Source organism: Charadrius vociferus, unplaced genomic scaffold, assembly GCF_000708025.1.
Source record: "Charadrius vociferus isolate BGI_N301 unplaced genomic scaffold, ASM70802v2 scaffold393, whole genome shotgun sequence".
Taxonomy (NCBI): Eukaryota; Metazoa; Chordata; class Aves; order Charadriiformes; family Charadriidae; genus Charadrius; species Charadrius vociferus.
The window spans coordinates 1,122,386-1,137,620 of NW_009647760.1; the positions used below are offsets into that span (position 1 = coordinate 1,122,386).

At 44.4% G+C, this 15,235-nt stretch overlaps 1 protein-coding gene across 1 annotated transcript; it reads right to left on the reverse strand.

Annotated features, from left to right (window-relative positions):
* Positions 1–7,206: 7,206 nt before the first annotated feature.
* LOC104283990 (ly6/PLAUR domain-containing protein 2-like) lies at positions 7,207–14,877 on the reverse strand. Its single transcript, XM_009882249.1, has 3 exons — positions 14,826–14,877; positions 8,284–8,403; positions 7,207–7,418 (listed from the first exon to the last, which is right to left on the reverse strand). Exons 1-3 carry the CDS (start codon positions 14,875–14,877, stop codon positions 7,207–7,209), a joined length of 384 nt encoding a protein of 127 aa, XP_009880551.1.
* Between the last annotated feature and the right edge of the window lie 358 nt (positions 14,878–15,235).

Sequence of the window (15,235 nt, forward strand, 5' to 3'; positions counted from 1 at the left end):
CCAAACCTTCAGGGAGAGCATAAGCCTTGAAAAACACCCAGCAGTGAGGAGGACCAGAAAAAATAGATGGACTTGAAGGTGAACTGGGTGAGGAGGGAATTACATTTTAGAAAAAAAACAAAAAAAAAAAAAACAAAAAAAAAAAAACAGAAAAAAGACCACCTGTGACTGTTGCGGGGGGGAAATAAATATGTAGAAACGTCATTTCTAGAAGCAGCCTAGCTGAAAGCAGCTTTTACACCAGGTCAGTGGGAACAGAGCTATATACAAATTTTGCACGTCACGCTACTGGTCCTTGCAAGAGAGGTTCAGGTTTATGTTTAACCAGACAGCATTGCCACGTGGTTTGAGAACTCTGGTTTGGTCTGGGGGTGCAACTACAAACCACTGTGCCTCACCCATACGGATTTAATGCTTTTCAGACTAGATCTCATCCAGGAGCTGTGATCCTTGCCATAATAGCTGAAACGCGGAAAACATGCTGACAAACTGGTCAGAGATCAAAGAGGTGAAACATCCATGGCCAATGAAGGGAGGGGAAGATTAGCCTCCTCCACATGTGGCTTGTCAAAGCAATGACAGCTACGCAGACGCACAAGTTAAAGTCACGGAGCAGGAGCACTGAGAAGGGGCTGTGATCAGTTGTGTCTAATGCTTTTTAGCTGGTGGGGACCTCAAAAAATCTCCTTGGTTCAAGTGCATCATAAAAGGGAGGGCTGAAGCACACAGCTGTATGAATTCTCACTGCTTACCTCTAATGAAATCACAGCACAGTCAAGGTGTTGGGACTTTCTGATTTTCTCCCAGGTGTCACCTTTTGTACTTAGCCCCATTTGCCACATGCCTGCCTCTGTGGCTTTGGCACAGCTGGAGAAAGCCCCACCAGTGCATAGTCACGGTTTACTTTCTTTCTCAGTGTACGCTCCTTGTTCTGGCTTGTGATGCCAGGCTTGGTACAACCATGAAAAGACGCTGAAGATAGGGCCCATCTCACCAAACCTTGGACATTTTTAATGTGGAAGGCTCCACCAGTACTATTCATTCAAGCTCCTTGAACAGCCACCACTAAGAAATGGCTATTTCCAGTCTACTCCATCCTAGAGTAGATGTTAACAACAGGTCAAATTAATTGTACTCTCGTCAAATTAATCGTGCCTCTCTGTCTCTCCACCGATTCTCAAGGGAGCCACGAGGAATGGCTCGAGTGTAGATGTCTACACCGTAATCCTGTCCCATTCTCAGTTACACCAGTCTCTACCAAAAATATTTCCCCTTAGAGAGAATCCATCCAAGCACTTAGTAAACTGTTCCTTGTGAGTGACATCTGAGGTTAAAAAAGTGCACCTTATTTCCAGTCCGAATCTGTCTGCCACCAGCTTATAGCACCTTGTTATGCCATTATTTGCTGGAGTGAAGGGTCCTGTGTTACCAGATTTGCTTTCCTCATGGAAGTACTTGCACTGCTCATCCTCGAACTCGTAGTGCGAGCATTTTCAAGTAGTGGTGTGGCACAAAAGAAAGAAGGAGAAAAGTGTTGCTCATTGCTTTTCACCCCCGTGTCCTGTCGTGAGAAGCCCCACCAGTCCAGAGTATAAAGGTGACATAACCTTCTCGGCCTTGTGGTGTTATGTCCCACTGAAAACACTGCAATAACTCAAAGTGTTCTGGTGTCTCTCTCTACTTCTTCTTCAGATGCCTACCCATAACTTCTAGTCATTTTTAAAATCACTGCTCCCCACAATAACATCTCTCGACTGTGAGTTTCTTAGATACAATGAAGATGCCTTCAGTGCCAAGAGCTAAACTGACCGTCTCCTGTGGAGATATTGATGTGCACCACAGCCAAATAAGCAACTCTCGAAATAAGGCCTACTTCAGCATCTGTATACCTAGCCATCTCTCCATACCCAGCTGGGAATCTCCATATTTTTGTTAACACGCAAAAATCTTGTTATGGGCAAAAAGGAAACACATCTTCTATGTAAAGCCAAGAATTTATTATTACTATGTATGAAATCTTAACAGCTTAATCAAAGAACTATGACTAGTGAGGATCACATTATTACAGGCATAAAAAGAAAAAGGAAATAATTATTATTACAAAAAAAAAAAGTTTCAGTAACAATACAGTTAAAATTATTATACATATACTTACTCGTTTCAACCCATTTTCCTTGTGTTATGCTCACTCTTCCACTAACGTTGATGCCTCCCACCTTACAAGGAGGTACAGTGAGTCATCTGCATTCTGAGTCCTCCATTGGGAGGGGTATGGTGGTGGAAATGGATTCTTCTTCCTCAGGCGAGGATCTACTGGGAGTCATTTTGATGCTGTTTGTTAAAACACTTTTATACTGTGCTCTTTTTTCACTTGGTCAGAAGGTCCACCTCACATAGGATTTTACCATGTGTGTTGCATTTTAAGTTGGTTTGATACCTGCTCTTTGTTTTCTTTGCTATTCCTAAAGATGATTTTGTCCACCTCTAGGTCTGCCTTTCTTTGACTATTGGTGAGTTGTTTATTGACGAGGGGTCTCTAATGCCAAGCCAGTGCCCAGCCTCATACTAACCCATGCCAGCAGTCCTCTGTGCCACGTCCTGAACTTCCATCATCTGCTGCCATACCAGGTCTGTATTTCCTTATGTGGGAGTCGTAAATAGCTCATTCTACACCACAGAATTGCAGAATCTCCTAGATTGGAAAAGACCTGTAAGATAATCTAGTCCCATCATTAATCCAACAACTCCTTGTTACAGCTGTCTATGTAAACTTACAGTTGCACCAACAAAGATAAACAAAAGTGAAGGAAATTAGGCATAGCCACCTGGCCAATTAGGAAAACTACTGTTACAGCTGAGCAAAGTAAAAACAAAGCTCAAGGCAGGTCAAGACAAGTTCAGACAGAACAAGCCCAACAAGCCTCAGGCCTGAGGACTTGCAAACTCAAGAAAAAGAGCGTAGCCTATTACGAGCAATGCCAGAGTTGTGTTTACTGGGTTACAGAGCTATAGCGTCATCTCTTGCAATGGGAAGTCAATGGTCTTTCTTCTGTGCACTGTTCTGGTGACGTGACTTTAGGTCCACCAGCCGGATATGCTCCACTCACCTTCCCAAGGTGGCTCGGTTTCAAGCATTTTCACCACCTCTGCCCATGATTTATACTCTCAGTGTCCATGACTGCAGTGGTATTTTTAGTGTTGTTCTCCAAGATGACGATACAACACAATAATCTGGCTGCTGATGTATTTGTTTTTAAATGCACTTTGATGCAATAATTTTGAGATGTTCTGGGCCATGACTGCACTGCTTATCAACCAGCGCAGGGTAAGGACAGGGTAGCCTGAGCCCAGTAACTCACATCAGAGAAAGACCAGTGCTGTGTTGAATTTCTTTCTGCGTTTTGCAAGTACGTAATTAATATTGGGTTTGTGTGCAGAAGTGCTGACATACATATGCTTCTGGGCAGCAAATAGGAAATGTCTTTTTTTTTTTTTTTTCTGTCCCTATCAAGTGAGTGAGTAGCCAGGCATTTTGACCATGTCTTAATAAACCCCTCATTTACAATAATGCAAAATAAATGGCACTCTCTTTGGCTTTGTTTGGAGAAACGAGATATAATAGGGTTTGCCACAAGTGCCTGTGGACAGAGATGAGGAAATCCTTATCCACATATCTGAGCTTCAGCTTTGCTTTCAGTGAAAATTCTGTTTCTTCAGATTGTACAAGAAAGTTATCACCTATGGTAAAGTGCCCTGGGCTTCTCAATGTAACACACATCATTCAGTGATGCAATGAAAGGCAGAGAGGTGGCCATGACAGAACCCAGTGACCACAAAGTGGCCTGTCACCATTGCGTTTTACCAGTGTGTGACAAATCACTTGTGTTAGGTCTTAGCAATAAGGCCACAAAGATGATCCGAGGGCTGGAGCAGCTCTCCTATGAGGACAGGCTGAGAGAGTTGGGGTTGTTCAGCCTGGAGAAGAGAAGGCTTCTGGAAAACTTACAGCAGCCTTCCAGTATCTGAAGGGAGCCTACAAGAAAGCTGGAGAGGGATTTTTTACAATGGCATGTAGTGATAGGATGGGGGGTAATGACTTCAAACGGGAAGAGGGGAGATTTAGTTTAGATATCGTGAAGAAATTTTTCACTATGAGAGTGGTGAGGCACTGGCACAGGTTGCCCAGAGAAGCTGTGGCTGTCCTATCCCTGGAAGTGTTCAAGGCCAGGCTGGATGTGGCCTTGGGCAACTTGGTCTGGTGGGAGGTGTCCCTGCCCACGGCAGGTGGTTGGAAGTAGGTGATCTTTAAGGTCCCTTGCAACCTAAACCAGTCTATGGTTCTATGATTCTATGATCCAATAGCACAGCAAGAACATGAAGTGCCCGCTTCACATCTTGGCACTCGTGCATGTCCCAGAACTGGTGAGAATATTTGACACCCTTCGTTCCCCATGGGGTTAATTAAGGATTTTTAATGGTCCTCTCTGTTGCACTCAGTACCTGGACTACAGATGGGTTCATATACTCATGGGTTCACGAGCGATACCAGTTTTGGGCCCCTCACTACAAGAAAGACATTGAGGTGCTGGAGCGTGTCCAGAGAAGGGCTACAAAGCTGGTGAGGGGTCTGGAGAAGAAGTCATATGAGGAGCAGCTGAGGGAACTGGGATTGTTTAGCCTGGAGAAAAGGACGCTGAGGGGAGACCTTATCGCTCTCTACAACTACCTGAAAGGAGGCTATAGCCTGGTGGGGTTGGTCTCTTCTCCCAAATAAAAAGCGACAGGACAAGAGAAAATGGCCTCAAGTTGCACCAGGGGAGGTTTAGGATGGATCTTAGGAAAATTTTCTTCACCAAAATGGTTGTCAAGCACTGGAACAGGCTGCCCGGGGAAGTGGTTGAGTCACCATCCCTGGAGTGTGTAAAAGATGTGTAGACGTGGTACTGAGGGACACGGTTTAGTGGTGGTATTGGCAGTGCTGGGTTAACAATTGGACTCGACGATCTTAAAGGTCTCTTCCAACCTAGACGATTGTATGGTTCTGAGGATTCAGACAAGGGATCTTTGGCTTGGAAAAGAGCTACCAGTGTGGACATAGGGCTATATAACATAAATGATGTAGAAAAGGTAGACAGGGTGCAGTCTTACCACTGCTCATCTATGAGAACAAGGGGTCTGAACGAAATTATGAGGGAAAGGGTTTGAAAGAGAAACAGACTGCCTTTAATGAAATGATGGCATTAAGCCTAAAAGGGTGCTCTGAAGGCCATGACTGTGAATAAAATAAACATGCAGTAAGACATATTGGTGGTGTTTCACTGCTGGTTACCATACACAGTGGTCCTGATGCAGCCCTGGGGCCAGCAAAACCCGAGACTGCTGACTGCCAGAACTGGCAGATAAAAAGGGTACCTCTCCATGTACTACCCTTGTACAGCAGAAAGCCAAAAACATATCAAACACCTCTGGGGACTGAGCTCTGGACATGCCTCACAGGTAGAGGACACCACAAAATACACACTGCCAGCCAATGTAAGCCTGTCGCTCAGTTCCAAAGTCCTTCCACGGCCAGGGATGTGGTTCCTCCAGCCACCTCCATGCCAGTGCAGCATCCTGACCACTTACACAAAGTTGTTCCAGCAAAGGAATTATATTTGAGCAACCTGGGACCTGTGTGTGAATCCAGAATTGCAGTTTGTTCCAAATTTGATCTCATTTTGTCAATGGGAAGCAATGCAGTACAGGTGAAAATCATTGCCGAAACACCTGCCAGACTTTGAAAAAAGCCTGGAAATAATGGTGGTTGTGCTCTGGTGATCTTAATGAGTGCATCATAGGATTACAGGAAACTCAGGTTGGAAAGGGGGACTTCAGGATGTTTCTAATTCAAGGTCCTGAACAAAGCTCTCAACTGTGAGGTCAGGACGAGTTCCTCAAGACTTCATCCAGCTGCGTCATGTTCCAAGGATGGAAACTTTACCGTCTCTCTTGGAAACCTGCTCTAACATATATGCGTCATGGAAGACTTCAAATCGCGTCTTTATAGATTATTCCAAACATCACAGAGTCAGAACTGGAGAAGGGAATTGTTGTTGAATCTTGTAAAGGGGTTTATAGCAAAATGAAGAACCAGACCAGGATGGATAACACCAAAATATTGGGGCCTTTACCAACACACAAGGAATTGCAGATGATGCTCTGGAGCATTGAATCAAGGGAGAAAGTCATTCTACAGAATTCCAAATTCAAGCCAGAACCATTACACAAATCACCCAGTCTTCCCAGTAAAGATAGTTTCATACCAGTGGAGTTGGTAGAAGAAATGTTGACGGAAAGCCACTGCCAGTGGGGGGTAATGGGAAGTGTCTTACACAACTGCTGCAAGACTGACCATAAAACCCAACTCATCTGACTGTATAAACAATACTGAAAGGTGGAACTGGAGTTTGGAAATAAATAAAATAAAATAAAATAAAATAAAATAAAATAAAATAAAATATTTTAAAATAAAATAAAATAAAATAAAATAAAATATTTGTCAGAGGACAGGTGCACTATAAATAACTTCAGTGAGCACCAGTTTTAACACAACATTCTTTTTATTCTGCTCAAAATGGTACAGAAAACAAGAGATTTTAGCCTCCTTAGATCAGATCACTGGCACGGGAATTTTAGTCTCCTGCCTCATATTTTGGACACAGAAGTGTCTCCTTAATTTCTTGTGTAGAAAGAAGGAGATCTAGACAGAACAAAGAACCAGCACAAAACGGTGGGATGGAGAGGACCTGTCACATAATTGAATTTCATCTGAGAACACTGATCAATTCAGCTATTCTGCTGGCTAACATCTGGTGGAAAAAATGCTCTAAGGAGGTATGGAAAGCTCTTAGCGCAAGGTTTTTTGCTTTAAATATACTTCATACAGCAGAATTTTTTAGTTCAAAGCCAACCAACCAAACCAGCACAGCAAAGAAACTCCATAGTTAGTTTTGTGGGAGTTATTGAAGGGTCAATTCAAAAATTCGTGTTGGGACTTCCAGAGTTTTGCTTTTCTCTTGGTTGTGGGAAAAAGGCGGGTACTAAAAAGCAATTTCTGGAAGCTATTGAGGGTCGTCCATGAGTCATCCAAACAGAAAGCTGGGCTGACAGGGGTTTATTGTCTTCTTCATTGGGTTCTTCAGCATTAAAGACCTCCTCATCAACTCCTCACAGTCTAGTCCAGAAGAGGGCACAAAGGGAACTTGCTAGCATCCCAACTGCCAAAAAGCTGATCCTCAAACTAGCTGCACCATCAGTGTTGCACAAGTCAGAGTAACAGCAGGACACGGGGCGCGTCATGCCAATCCCATCCACATCGGATGGGATGCAGACAGAAGAGCACATCTTGGTGACCGTCGAGACTCCCACAAAGGGATAAACTACAACAAAGAAAGAAGGAACAGTTAGGAATGAGAGGAATGGAGGACAACTCTCCTTGTCCCTAGTGAAACATTAGTCACCTTCACCATCAAAGTCTTAGTTACAGTTCAAACACAATTGGTCTACTTCCTACCAGGAATATAGAAAACAGTTCCCACTGAGTGGCCGCAAGTTGAACAGCACCTTGTATCCTCTGTGTCCTGTCTGGATCAGTTTTAGGCTGCAGAAGGTCAACTAGGCACTTTTTCTGCCTCTGCTTTGACTCTCTCACTATCTTCTGCCTCTCCCATGTGCAACCAGAGCCTTATCAGCGGAACCATGCAAAAGAGAGACCCTCCATCTTTGCAGAGCATTTCTTTATCTGGACAGCTTATGACCTGCAGGTCACCAGTCAGACTGATGACGCCTTTCTGAGGGCTCCAGAGAACTCAAGGGCACTTCTATTTTGCCTCAAATGACCAAAAGTTGGTATTCCCACCTTACTGAGATTGGCTCATCTCTCTTGGTCTCTCTACTCCACCCAGCTTTCGTAACCATTTCTCAGGTCGAGAGAGCACTGTTTAACACACACCCATTTTGCAAGTCATGCAAACGGTCTGAAGAGCCAGGACTCTTTAGCTCCATGCCTCAAGCCTAAAACAACGTGGTTTTTTTCTAACCATACTCAACACTGAGCATTAACCATAAGCTTGAACATGAAGTCTGCTTTCCACAACAGCAGGAGACTGTTCTCTGCCCCGCGGGAGCTCTCTTCCAGGCTTATACATTTAAGTGAGAAAAGATACTGCTACCCACACCATCACTCTTCACTGCAGAAACTCTGACTCATGTTAAAAATATGGATAAAGAAGTAATTGCCCTTACCATCCTCCAGGGAATACATGGTTGTCTTGCACATGGTTTCATTCTTCGTGCAGTTCTGGATCGTCAGGCACTTATCAACAATGGTAGGTTCTTGGCAAGTGTAACATTGCAAGGTTAGCGCTGCAAGGAGGAAAAACATGAGGTTTGCCTCAGTGTGGACCACTAGATCCTGTCCATGCCCCTCCAGGTACCTCTGGGGAGGGTATGTTTCCAAAATACTCACACTGAGAACAGGAGTGGGACAGGAAAAGGTGTTTGTATCAACGGGAATGAGAAATATAGTAGTCTGGTGGTCAAAACACAGTCTCAGGTGTGGGTTCAGACCCCTTGTAACACCTCAAGCAAGACCGAGCCACACACACAGAAGACCCCATGGTACAGGAAAGTCCTATCAACACCAGGCTACTGCAAGTTTGGGGCACAAAGATGGCCCTTCTGCTCTTGCTTTTTTATCAGGGGGTTGGTAGGTTGGTTTTTTGTGTAGGTAGGTCTTAAGTAGTCCACAAGAGAGTTTAAGAGTAATTTTACTTAATTTTTTGATCTGCACCCTAGAACATGCAGTAAATATGGGTTGAAAGTGCTGTGACATCCCAACACCAACAAAAATGATGGGGGTGATAAAACAAAAAAATAATACAGGAGCAATTTTATGAAAATAGTGAGGATGAGCAGCTTGGCCCACCTGCTTCTGCCTTATCACTGTGGGGGTAATTGGGTTGCCTAAGACAGGGCTGACTACTCTGTGGGGTGGATGGATGCCAGCAGACAGCCTTTGCAAGATGTAACATCTCAGCACTTGAATTCTTTGAAGATTTTGCCCCAGGTGCCAGCAGCAAGCTAAGACATGCATGGACCCAGGAGAAGTCCAATACTTCAACTGTGCAATTAGCAAGGTGTTTTTATTTTAACCATTATCACAGTTAGTCAATAGGCCCTGCTTCACATGTTTATGACAAGTATTTAATTGTTCTGCTTGCCAGCCAACCACATCCCCAAGTTCCTTTAATCTGTGTTATTCCCACAGGAGTGTAAACATGCTTGTAGCTGGTTTACCTCAACTCTGTTCTTACTTTTCATTTGCTTTTCTCCTTGCCTTTGCATTACCAGAGCCTCAGAAAGAGGTCACAGACTCACAAATTCACACAATTACAGAATGGTGGAGGTTGGAAGGGACCTCTGGAGGTCATCTAGCCCAATATCCCTGCTCAAGCAGGATTACCTAGAGTGAGTTGCCCAGGACTGTGTCCAGCTGGATGTTTAATACCTCCAAGGATGGAGACTCGACAACCTCTCAGGGCAACCTGTGCCAGTCCTCAGTCACCAGCACAGTAAAAAAGGGTTTTCTGATGTTCAGAGGGAACCTCCTGTGTGCCAGTTTGTGCCCTTTGCCTCTGGTCCTGTCACTGGGCACCATTGAAAAGAGCCTGGCTCCATCTTCTTTGCTCTCTTCCTTTAGGTATTTATACACATTAATAAGGCCTCCCTCAGTCTTCTCTTCTCCAGGCTGAACAGTCCCAGCTCTCTCAGCCTTTCCTCAAAGGAGAGATACTCCAGTCCCTTCGTCATCTTTGCGGCCCTTTGCTGGACTATCTCCAGTATGCCCATGTCTCTCTTGTACTCAGAACTGGACATAGCACTCCAGGTATGGTCTCACCAGTGTTGAGCAGAGAGGATGATCACCTCCCTTGACCTGCAGGCAATATTTCATCTAATAAAACCCAGGATACCATTAGACTTCTTTGCTACAAGGGCACAGTGCTGGCTCATGTTCAACCTGGTGTCCACCAGGACACCCCTATCCTTTTCAGCAGAGCTGCTTTCCAGCTGGATGGCCTCCAGCATATATTGGTGCACGGGGTTGTTCCTCCCCAGGTGCATGACATTTGTACTTCCCCTTGTTGAATTGCCTGAGGTTCCTGTCAGCCCATTTCTCCAGCTTGGCAAGGTCCCTCTGGATGGCAGCACAACCCTCTGGCATACCAGCCACTCCTCCCAGTTGTCGTCCACAAATTTGCTGAGGGTACGCTCAGCCCCATCATCCAGATCATTAACAACAACGTTAAAAAGAACTGGATCCAGTATTGACCTCTGGGGTACACCTCAAGTTACTAGATTTCAAGTAGATTTTGTGCCAGTGATCTCCACCCTCTGCGCTGGACCATTCAGCCAGTTTTCAATCCACTTCACTGGTTGTTCATCCAGTCCATACATCAACAGCTTGTCTATGAGGATTTTATGGGAGACAGTGTCAAAGACCTTCCTGAAGTCCAGGTAGACAATATCCACAGCTCTCCACTCATCTACCAGGCCAACCATTTCATCATAGAATGTATCAGGTTGGTCAAGCGTGACTTCCCCTTTGTGAAGGATCTGGATACACAGAGAAGTCAGACTTGAATATGAGTTGCAGCAGGGAGAATTTCATCTGGTGCTGTCCACTCTGTCAGCTCTTTCCAAAGACTAGGAGCTGTCGGGTAGGACAGTGTCCAAAAGGTAAGGAACTGCCTCCATCAAATTTATTGAGCCGTGAAAACAAATTAAGCACAATCCTTCCCCTGTCCTGAGATTTTGGTTTTGTGAGAAGAATGTGCAAAAAGTGATTTTAAAAAGATAACAGCGGCCATAATAATAGACTCCTAGGGACTTGTACTGCTCTAGACACAGACCATAAAAATGTAGTTTGGTACCCAACTCCCCAAAACCAGTGAAGGTAGCTCACCCTACCTCATCACTCATCAGTTCCTAGGTGCTCTTCATCACCTCCCTGCTGAGCTGCAAAAACCACTTGCAAGCCTGTAGGTGCCAATTAGCTCCTAGTCATGCAGAATAACCACAGCCCAAGTCCTTCAGTGCCTAAAGTCTTTTGAGATGAAGAGTTTTTAGAGACACTGAAGAGCCCAGATTGTTGTGTTGCAATATATCCAGAGCACTCCAAGCCAAAGATATCAAGCCAAAATAATGTCTGATATTTCCTATCACCAAAGAAGCCATTTTTGGACAATATTTTCAGGGCACTTAGCTCTCTGCAGGTCTTTCTGAAGAACCCAACGCTTGATCTAGGTCCCCTCTTCCACCTCCTAGCAGACACCTGAATGTGTGTGCTTTACAGGTGCAGCAATGCATTTTGGTACCATTGCAGCCCAGCAGCCCCTCCTTGGTCTGGAAAGCAGTTCTTGCCCCATCTGTGTGACACCACAGCTGAAATCCCTTTAAACCCCGTTGAAAAAGAAAAACAACTCAGCTCATCTCAGCATGCCTAAAATGGGGTGTCATAACTGCAGGCTCAGGCAAGCAAGCCACCTTATGAAAATAGATAATGCAACTTTGCCCTAACTAGTAAGCCGGAAAGAGAACTTTTACAGAAAGACACAGCCATTATCTTGCTTGTATTCCAAGCAAACGTTATTATTCTGTTTTGCCCATTGTGGACTGATGTTTTGTTTGCATTAATTCTACATTCGATAGCTGTCAAATACATCTTTAGGGAGGACACTTCATTGTTATTCTCAGGTTTCATGATACTCATCACTGGACAAGTCAAAGCCACAGCATTTGTGCTCCTCTGTGGAAAAAGAGGAAAAAAAAAAAAAGGAAAAAAAAAAGAGCCAAACAAAAGATATAGGCACAAAGGGGCACCAAATTAAGAGAACTTGGGCAAACCCAGTACATTTATTAACCTTACTGAGACTAATAGGTCCAAACACAGCTAAATATGTTAAATAGCAGCTGTAGCTACAGGTTGGGTTGTGGCTTTTTTTGAGATGGAAAAGACAGCAGATTAGGAATTGTTTAACATGGTAAAATAATCAAAAGCTGGAAGGAAACAACTTTATTTTTGCAAATAAGGCAACTCTTCAGCAGCAATAGTCAGCTGGCATCTCACAGAGCAGGGAAGAAACACCCTGACTTGGAGACTTAAAGACCTGTGGTGTAAAAGCCCTGTTTCAGGCAAGATTTGGAATATCTGTCTGGTCTATTTGTGAAAGATAGATATTTGTGAAGATAACAGGACTGTAGTGGTCCCCTTTTGTTTTAAGAGCTTATGAACTTACAGATAAACAAGCAGACGTGCAGCAGTTTAAAAATGAAATTACACTATAAAACGGAATACAGACATATTACAAACCTTCTTTAAAAGAAGATGTAAATATAAAATGCTAAAATATTTCAGTGCAGTTATAGCTGGTTCTTTTTAGACTGCTGAAAGCAAAAGATTAGATAAAAAAGCAGAAAATCTTGGAATTTCTTAAAAGGGATTTTGCTAGCTTCACTTGGATATTGGCAGATCTTCCATCCTTCAACTCTGACTGTCTTTCCAGGACATGCAAAAATTACAGAGATTCTATTCATGCCCAGAAGAAAGCTTGGAGGAGCTGCAGATACGTCATGGTTTATGGTCAGCTTTGCAGAGGAGAGAGTGTGCAGAAGAAAATTCTGCTTGCCAAGCCCACTACAAAATTTCCAAAATCTACCAGTGTTTGCCCACCAAATCAAAGCATCCATCCTGACTACACGTACCTGAATGAGACAAGGAAGTGGGGAAGGACCAGAAGGGAGAAATGTGGCACCACTGCGTCACAGCAGGAGCTTCTGCTCCCCAGCTACCCAACCCTTGACAAGGTCTTATTAAGTAGGATGGCAAAATTAGGTTGGCAAGTCCATCCTAGACCAAATTTGTATCCCACCCCATTCCTTTCCTCTTGCATTCTGCCTTTCAGATTCCTGCCCGTCCCTTAAGAAGATCTGACTATAAAGTCCCCTTCTCTCCTTTATTAAATAATGATGTTCCTCTCTGAACTGCTGTCTCTCCCCTGACAAGCAGACATGAATCTCCAGAATGAACAGGATGTAATGATGAAAGGAAATGTCTCCTGCTCTGGACACCAGTCATGATTCATCTCTGCTGTAGCAGCTGTGGTGAGTATGTGAAGCTCACCTTGATCTTGACACAGCACAAACACCCCAAGGCTTTGGACTACCAGTGACCAGAACCAGGACACATGTCTTAGAGGTAACAGGACAGTGAGTGCATTACACAAAAAAGAGGGCTACTGTTCCAGCTCTGGGTCTGCCTCTCCAAACAGCAGCTTTGTTCTCCCCAAAAATCCTCCAGACCCCTTTTCTTTCTCCAGCTACTTTTCTCTCCCCTGCAGAATCCGCTCTGCAGACCCAAAGATGGAGGAAGAAAAAAGGCATTACATAAGAAGGAAATAAATACAAAGGAAAAAATTATAATTTAGCTCCACACCCCAGCCAAGCACAGTTAAAAGCAGACCCTTCACTGCCTGGATCTGGAAGAGTTGTGCAGAGAGTGCAAATATCGCAATCAACAATCACAGCTCCTACACTAACCCTGCACAGGACTTACCTTGCATATCACCAACTCTGAGCTGGGGATTGTCAGTATAAAATAAGTTTTCAGGCAAGAAGTCGTTCTGGTGGCAACATCAAGGGATGGGGAGTCTGTGCCAGGGTGACCTTTCCACTATGCAGTCACCTTCCACCATCAGAGGTTATGGCATCAACACTCATGTAAGACTCCCAGCAATGAGGGCATTCCCTACTTCCTAGGGAATGAAAACACTCGTATCCCAAACACCCCTCTGTGTCTGCATTCATGGAGTTGGTGATGGAGGAGAAACAACTAAATCCCGCTGATGGAAATAGAGGGGGAAGGTTTGCATGGCATCCCTGTACAGTCTGGACTCATGGGGCTTGTTCCCTACCTCCATATCCCAGATGGGTCACCCCCAATACCAGGCTGCTATTGGCTGCCCACCTTGACCGTGTGCTTCAAGCCTACCACCTCCAGCAAGGTGGCAGGTAGCCTAACGGGGACAAAAGGGAGGAAGGGAGGATGGTGGGGGTCACTCCCTGTGGTAACAAACTCTCAAATCCTTCTGAAAATGAGGAAAATCCCCAAAACACTTCACAGTTGTTTGTTTTGAAGGTGGCCTGCCAAAATTGTCTTTGACTTCATGCAAACCACGGTGTGTTACTAAACAGAGCTGGAAACATCAGCTCTGGAGTATCTGAGCCACCAGCTTAGTGTCCCAGCCCATCTTTCCCGCTTCTAGTGGCTGAAGTTTAATAAACCACATATGCAACATATAATTAGAGAGAGCCGCTACATACACTGCACTAATCTGGCTAGCCGGCTTCAGGGTTAAATATCAAAACAGGAACAGAAATATTAAAAAAAAAAAAAGCGGGGAAAAAAAAACAAAAAAAAACCCCAAGAACAGAAGATGAGAGTCAGATTGAACAAGAACCATAAAAACAGAGCTGGAAATTGTATTAAAGAAATGACACGATATAATCACACTTTGTCTTGTAACACTTTCTAAAGAGCCTGAACTAACAATGCCAACAAGACCACGATGATCTTGAACATCTGACAGGCTGGAAATATTCCAAAGACAGATTTTTTTCTGAAACCTGCTCAAAGTGGGAGGCATGGACTTCAGAGGGAACGGGATGCACCCCATCGCGTCATGCTGCATCTTCTGCAGGAGTTTGGATAAGTCAGAGCAGGAACTTACCGAACTCGACGCAAGCAATGGCAACCAACAGAAGAGACAGAAACACCTTCATCTTGCACAGACCCTCGTCGCCTGGTCACTGGGCTGCCACAGCTCTTCACCACTGGCTTTAATGGGACACCTCCTCCTGGTGGCTTGCCATGTACCGATTCCGACCCGAGATCCAATTCTACTGGAAAAACGAGTCTGATTGAGCTATAAATGAATTGAATGAGCTACAAAGCAGGCCCCACCTCTTGCCATACCGTCATCTCTTTTCATGTTCCTTGGAGAAGAAAATGAGGGTTTGCATGGTGGACAATAGCTGAGCTTGTTTAAGCTGGGTGCTTTGTGCCTAGGCATGACGTGCAAACCCAGGGGTATTAAATAATCCCAGTGTCCGTGCCTTGCCCTGCAGCTTGTTGATATTT

Bases quoted from the DNA above. Each gene is read 5' to 3' on its own strand.
- LOC104283990 (XM_009882249.1), bottom strand. From the start codon at position 14,877: ATGAAGGTGTTTCTGTCTCTTCTGTTGGTTGCCATTGCTTGCGTCGAG. The intron at 8,404-14,825 runs GTAAGTTCCTGC...TCCTCCTTGCAG, and splicing joins CATTGCTTGCGTCGAGTTCG to CGCTAACCTTGCAATGTTAC. The intron at 7,419-8,283 runs GTAAGGGCAATT...TCTTTGTTGTAG, and splicing joins CATGTATTCCCTGGAGGATG to TTTATCCCTTTGTGGGAGTC.